Source organism: Cynocephalus volans, chromosome 3, assembly GCF_027409185.1.
Source record: "Cynocephalus volans isolate mCynVol1 chromosome 3, mCynVol1.pri, whole genome shotgun sequence".
NCBI lineage: Eukaryota > Metazoa > Chordata > Mammalia > Dermoptera > Cynocephalidae > Cynocephalus > Cynocephalus volans.
Genome location: NC_084462.1, coordinates 29,310,239 through 29,316,368, shown reverse-complemented (window position 1 = coordinate 29,316,368; position 6,130 = coordinate 29,310,239). Strand labels below are relative to the sequence as shown.

Sequence of the window (6,130 nt, the reverse complement as noted above, 5' to 3'; positions counted from 1 at the left end):
CCTGTTCTGGGCTGCTGAGGCAGGTGTGCTGTTTCTTCTCTGCTGAATGCTCGCCCACCCCCACTCCGCAGGACCAACTGTCCCCTCAACTGCTGAGACATTCCACAGGTAACAGCCAGCACCATGGCACACGGCAGTCATCAGAGTGATCTTTTTAGCATCTACGTCAGATCTCTTCCCTACCCTGTTCAAGTTCTTCTCATGACTTTCCATCACACTTAAAGTGAGATCCACTCTGCTCACTACAGCAGACAAGGCCTGCTGTGGTCTGGCCCCAGCTTACTTCTCCAGCCACACCTTTCAGCCCTCTCTGTCCTTCCTGCCTGGCCAATCTAGCCTTTTGCTGGTCCTAGGATAGGTCAGCCTCATTCGTAGCTCAGGTCTTTGCACTTGGTGTTTCCTCTAGGAAGGCTCTCCTCCCAGCTCCTCGTGGCACTCCCTCACTCCCATCTCTGCTGAGATATCACCTTCTCAAAGAAGCCTTCCCTGATGGCCTTGTGTCACACAGCACCCCTCATCACTCTGTCCTCGTGTCCTGTTTGATTTTTCCTTATAGCAATTTTAACTACCTGCAATTATGTTTTTCCTATTTGTCTATTCCTCTAGCTTGTGGGAGCCTTGAGGAGAGGGGCTTCTATCATCTCATTAACCAACATATCCCAAGCAACGACCACAGTTCTTGGTATATAACAGGTGCTCAATAAATGTGTTGAATAAATGGGTCGACGGATGGGTGGGTAGGTAGATGAGACAGCGTCTTCCCAGTCCGGCCCTCCTCTCCTAACACACGCGCACACTCTCATCGGGCTCTCCCGTTTCTTAAAGAACCGTCTGTCTGTGTCCTGCCCCTGCTCAGAGGCATCCTGTCAGGAGTCACACGGTTAGAAGCTACGTCCCAGTATCCTTTCTGAAGGCAAAACATCTTACAGGACCGGGTCCTTCATGTGGGAATGTACTTCAAGGGAACAGGGAGGTTTGGGGCTTGGCTGTGTGGAAAAACTGGATGTCAAGTCACACACTATTACAGAAAATAATTTTATTGAGCAATAGGAACCCCACTGGGTCATGAACGGCTGGTAATAAGGCAGCGTGTGAGCCTCAGAGGGACGTTGGTCAGCTTTCTCCACACTATTCCTGCTCCAGGTAGCAGTTCTCCCTGGTGTCTTTATTTTGCCTCCTGAGACCCCAGGTTGGAGGCTCCCTGGGAAGCTGCAGATTGCTGCTTTCAGTCGCAGGAAGCCCAGCCCCTCCTGGTGTGTGCTGGTGATTGGTGCCAATGACTTAGCACAGGAGACCGTGTGGTAGAGGTGGCCCTGCTAGGCCACTCTGAACCTTCTCTCTGCAGTGCAGACTTTCTTGTGCTCAAGAAAGGAGGACTCTAGAGGATTGAGCAGAGGAACGTCAGTCAGGGTTTTCTTTCAGGCCAGCTTCCGCCCTGGGATCTTCAAAGCAGCCTCTTCAGACCTCGTTTCTGAGGCTCCTTGCCCATGGTCAGTTAGGATGGAAGGGGCTCCAGGCTGAGGACGGCTCAGGCAGATTGGATTTCCAGTGGTTGGTAGTGGAGGTCATGGCAGAAGAGGCATTAGCTGTCTGAGGCTGTTAAACTACACAGAGGCTCAGCCAGCAAGCTTCTGCGGGGCCAGCCTCTTGCCACCATGCCACAAGCGCCCAATTTTTGGGCTAGGACAACCTAGGTCCATGTCTGGCTTAGCTGGAGCTCGAGGTCTCTTGGGAGCCCATCTGGGGGCTGGCTTCTCCGCTTCGGCCTTTGCTGGGGTGGCCAAAGGAGCATCCCCATAGAGCCGGTAGCCGCCAACCAGGCAGTACGTCTCCCCATGCCAGCCCACCTGGGCTTCTCCACAGCCTCGGTAAAGGACGTGGTAGTGGGCACGGTAAGTGGACATGGTAGTGGACATGGTAGAGGACGTGGTACAGGACGTGGTAGAGGACATGGTAGAGGACACGGTAGAGGACACGGTAGGTGGAGGAGGAGGAGTGGGAGGCACAGCTGTGGAAAGAGAAACAAAACTGGTCAGTCGTTTGTGCTTTCTACATTGTGCTGTCAAGCCCTCCCCTCTCACACATCTTCCTGTTTCTGCCTGAAGCCCTCTTATCTGCTTGGCGCCCCAAGCACAGCCTCGGCCCATCCCCTCCGTGGGTCCCCTAGAGAAGGAGCACTGGCTGCACAGGCAATTCTGGGGAGCCGATGGCAGCAGCGGGAGACCAGAATATCTGTTTCCCGTTCCCGGAGACAACAGTAGAACCTCAAAACAATTGCAGTCAGGACCCCCTCAGTCTGTCCCTTTCACAACTGAGAAAACATTTCTTATGGTCTGTCACTTCAGAGGCTTTAATGGAAATGGTTTTCAAGTTTCAGAAACGATCTAATATAAATCAGTTAGTCTCAAGTCAATATTCTGGGGCAAAAGAAAAAAGGATTAAGAACCCCTCTGACCTTGGCAGCTCTTCTTAGGCCCGTTCATGCTGCCTGCTTTAACCACACTGAACTCCAGTCCTCTGATACCTGTTTTGTTTTGGGGGGCAACTGGGTGGTGAAAGGATCTGAACCCTTGACTTTGGTGCCATTACACCATGTCTAACCAACGTAGGTTACAGGCCAGCCCTCTGATAATTTTATCTAGATTTCCTAATACTTTCTAAAGGTCAAATACTGAGGCAGAGTGACCAGGAGGTTCAGAGCCAGGTTCTGGGTACCAAGTCTAGGCTCAAGGAGCTTTCTCCCAGCAACCCAAGCCCCCGAGATGCCACGTCCTTAGGCCTCCGGTCTCAGCAGCACTTCGTCACTCCCTCTGGCTCTTCTGCTCTTCCTGGCTGTGACGCCACCCTTTCCCCCAGACTCAGCAGCTCAGACTGGTCTGAATTGTCTGAGGGGCCCATGCACGTGTCTACATGACAGCCTGGTGAAGGCGCCTGGATCTGAAGGTGAGGTTCATGAGCGACCTGTACCAGCTCTTCCTCAAATGCTCACTTGCCCACGAAAGCACACTTGGCTTTTGCTAAGAGGCCAATCAAGAAAGAGTCAATGGAAGCCTCTGTAGCCCAAAGGGGAAAGCTAGATTTATAGATTAGAACCTCTCTGAACACTTGCCCTTAGCGGTGAGCAGGAGCACTGTGGGTCCCCGAGGGGCCCAGGCCATTGGTCCTAGTGATGGCAGGGGAAGTTCTGGGTATGGAGGGGAAGCTCAAAAGGACCGTGTGGCAGCCAGGTGAGCTTGTGTATACACCGGTGCCTCTTGTACAGATGCCTGACCCAGGCCTACCTGCTGCGCTGCCCTTCCAAGGGACAGAGGACAAGTTACACTGGATATACAGGATGCGGTCACACATTCTCTGGCAAGCAACCACACCGACGTGTGTCTTGTAGAGAACAGGGCACCACGTTTGTGTCGTTACCCTGCCATGGAAACTGAGGAGGACTGTGAGGTCATCACTGCCCCGTGAGGTCACAAGAGTCATCGACAACTTGAGGGGTGGGTTTCAGGCCCTTGGGCTTTTGTGGCGAGCAGGGCAGAGGTAGAGAGAAACCCTGCCCGGGACCTCACACTGGGCTCCCCCTCATGCCCTGATCAAGTAGCCACTCCCTGCTGAGCACAGCTGTGGGCCGGCACAGCCCCAGTGACCAGAGGAAGGCAAAAGAAACCCTTTCTTCCTCAAAAGGCAGCCAGTGCTTATTCTGCCTGGAGACGTACAATAACCACAAATTCGTCTTCCTCTCCTCCTTCTACCCAACCATCTTCCCAGCCCCCATCTTTCTTCTCTGCACCCTCGACAACCAACATTTCTGGGCTGCTTTTTGATGGAGATGACTGATGACTCAGGTCCCATGTGCACTGTTGAGCTCCTCTTGTAGCCGTGCTCTGCCTGATTTTAGGCAGCAAGGAGGTTCCCGAACACAAGGTCCCTAGAGCAAGGTCACAGGCTCCAAGCCTGTGGTGTCTGAGAGGCTCAAAGTGTCTGATTGTGCTGCTTCTTGGGACCAGATGTTCTGGTAACTTGAGTGTGAAACCTACAGGTTTGGAGCCTGTCCTGAGTTTGGGGTGCATGCTGTCCTATGCCCCTGAGGTAGTGCCACCAGCTGGGGGCGGCAGGGTGGAGGGAGGCTAGAGAGACCCGGGGTGCAGGAAGTGGTCCCAGTGAGACCCTCGCTGGTGTCCCTGGGGTTCAGATGGCACCCCCTGATCTGTGATAATCAGCTGCATGGAGAGGGGCCATAGCATGGAGAACTCTGCCAATCCCAAAGCCTTTCTGGTGACATACCCTCTCTCTAAAGGTGGGGACATGGGCAAGCCTCTTGGTACTGGCAGGCTCAAGTTTTGCTGGGACCTCTCGCTCCTCCTCCTCCTCCTGTAGCCATCTGTAGTGGTGTCTGCTGCTGCAGCTGGCAGGTGCACTTGGTGAGGCCATGACCTCCATATTCTGGCACTTCGCCCTACACCGGCACACGGCAAATGCCCTATTAACGTTTGTTGAGTGAGTTGACTTGGCACCCAGGAGGCTGCTGCCTCACCTGTCTTCATGGAGTACGGGCATGTGATAACAGTGATATGAGAGTAGCCAATGTCACTGTGTGCCAGGAGCTGCGCTACCTGTTTGACATGCTTTAGCCCATTCAGTCCTCACAGTAGCCCATGAGGGAGGGTTTTTACCAGCCTCATTATCTGGGTGAGAAAATTGAGCTGCTGGGCAGGCAAATGATCACAGTGGCGCCCTCATGGCCAGGTACACAGAGGACTGGCATGCACATTGCTTAAACTGCGGTTGGGAGAGACGTTGTTTAAAGTTCATTCTTTTTCCCTTTATAACACATGATATGCTCATTATAGTTCCACAGGATTGGTCTCATTGCTTTTATTTTTCTCATGCCATTCTCTTGAGGTTTCTCATCTCTCTGAATTGTCCAAAGATGCTGGGGGCTTACAGGGCCCAAAATGGGGCCATTTGACTTCTGTGTCCCAGAGGAATTCATATGGGATTCTCTGCCTCAGCTACCGCTATCCTTGAATGCACATGTTGGAGCTGGTGGCACCTTGCACAGGGCTGAGGAAAAATTGGTTGGAAGAGTCTCATGCCCACGACCTGCTGTGCCATCATGGCTTCACCAGGAAAAATGACTTTGTCCTCTCAGGGCAGATCTCAGTCCAGGACCCTGGAGCCCACAGTCACAGGCTTGCTCCTCTCTTCTACGGCCCCACACCCATCACTCTCAGGGTGCCTAAGACCCAAAGGCCTGGTGTGGCTGGGACCTACTGACCCAGAATCAGTGTCTGTCTTTTACCCCCAGGGACTCAGCACTGGTGGCTCCAAAGCTCTGCCTTCTCAACCCTCAAAACCTATGTCCTGTATTAAACTCTTTCCCCAGTGGCTTTTCCCTCTGGTCCTCAAGAGGAAGCTCCCTTCAGGGAGTCAAAAGGAATCTCTCTAAAGGAGAACTCTAAAGCAGAGCCAAGTTGCCCACAGTATCCTTTCCAACAACAGGAGGTGCGGGGGATTTGCTGACATCTCACTCTAGAAGAAAGGCGAAAACCCACAGATTCCATCTCCGTTGGGCAGAGTACACCTGCCCCACCCACAAATAACCAACATTCTACTTAAATGTCCTCCTTTTCCTCTCCTGAGCCTCATAGGTACAGATGTGTGCCCATACCCGATTCTTCTATTTTTAGAGCATGTGAATATTTCTAAATTTCAGATGCGTGTGTTTAATTGATCCATGCATTCTTTAAAATTATTATGTCGTTTTAAATAATTATACTTGTATATCATATATATTACAACATTTAAAATCAATATATTGTTACAGTTAGAGAAATCTGTAGAATAAATCCAAGAAATACTTCTGAATAAAAAACTAAAATATTTATTTTTAGTCACCAAATCGGGATCATACCCTCTCATATATTTTGTATCTCACTTTTTTTTACTTACTATTATATCATGAGCATATCTATTATCATTAAGTATTCTTCAAAGTCTTGATATCATGAATATTGGTCAAAATAAACTATTATACAATATGTCTTAATTTAATTTCTCACTTCTCTATTGTTGGACATGAAAGTTGCTTTTTTCCCCAGGAGAATATATATGCTATGAATATTCTTAAAGATAA

The 6,130-nt window shown here is 50.8% G+C and overlaps 1 protein-coding gene across 1 annotated transcript; it reads right to left on the bottom strand.

Annotated features, from left to right (window-relative positions):
- Nucleotides 1-1,616: 1,616 nt before the first annotated feature.
- Nucleotides 1,617-3,348, bottom strand: LOC134371944 (DPEP2 neighbor protein-like). Its single transcript, XM_063088880.1, has 4 exons — nt 3,282-3,348; nt 2,968-2,970; nt 1,981-2,008; nt 1,617-1,890 (listed from the first exon to the last, which is right to left on the bottom strand). Exons 1-4 carry the CDS (start codon nt 3,346-3,348, stop codon nt 1,617-1,619), a joined length of 372 nt encoding a protein of 123 aa, XP_062944950.1.
- Nucleotides 3,349-6,130: the final 2,782 nt, after the last annotated feature.

Excerpts from the sequence above, each read along its gene's own strand:
- LOC134371944 (XM_063088880.1), bottom strand. The coding sequence starts at position 3,348 with ATGTGTGACCGCATCCTGTATATCCAGTGTAACTTGTCCTCTGTCCCT. Across the intron at positions 1,891-1,980 it reads CCCACTCCTCCTCCTCCACC|TGCCCACTACCACGTCCTTT; the intron begins TACCGTGTCCTC and ends GTCCACTTACCG.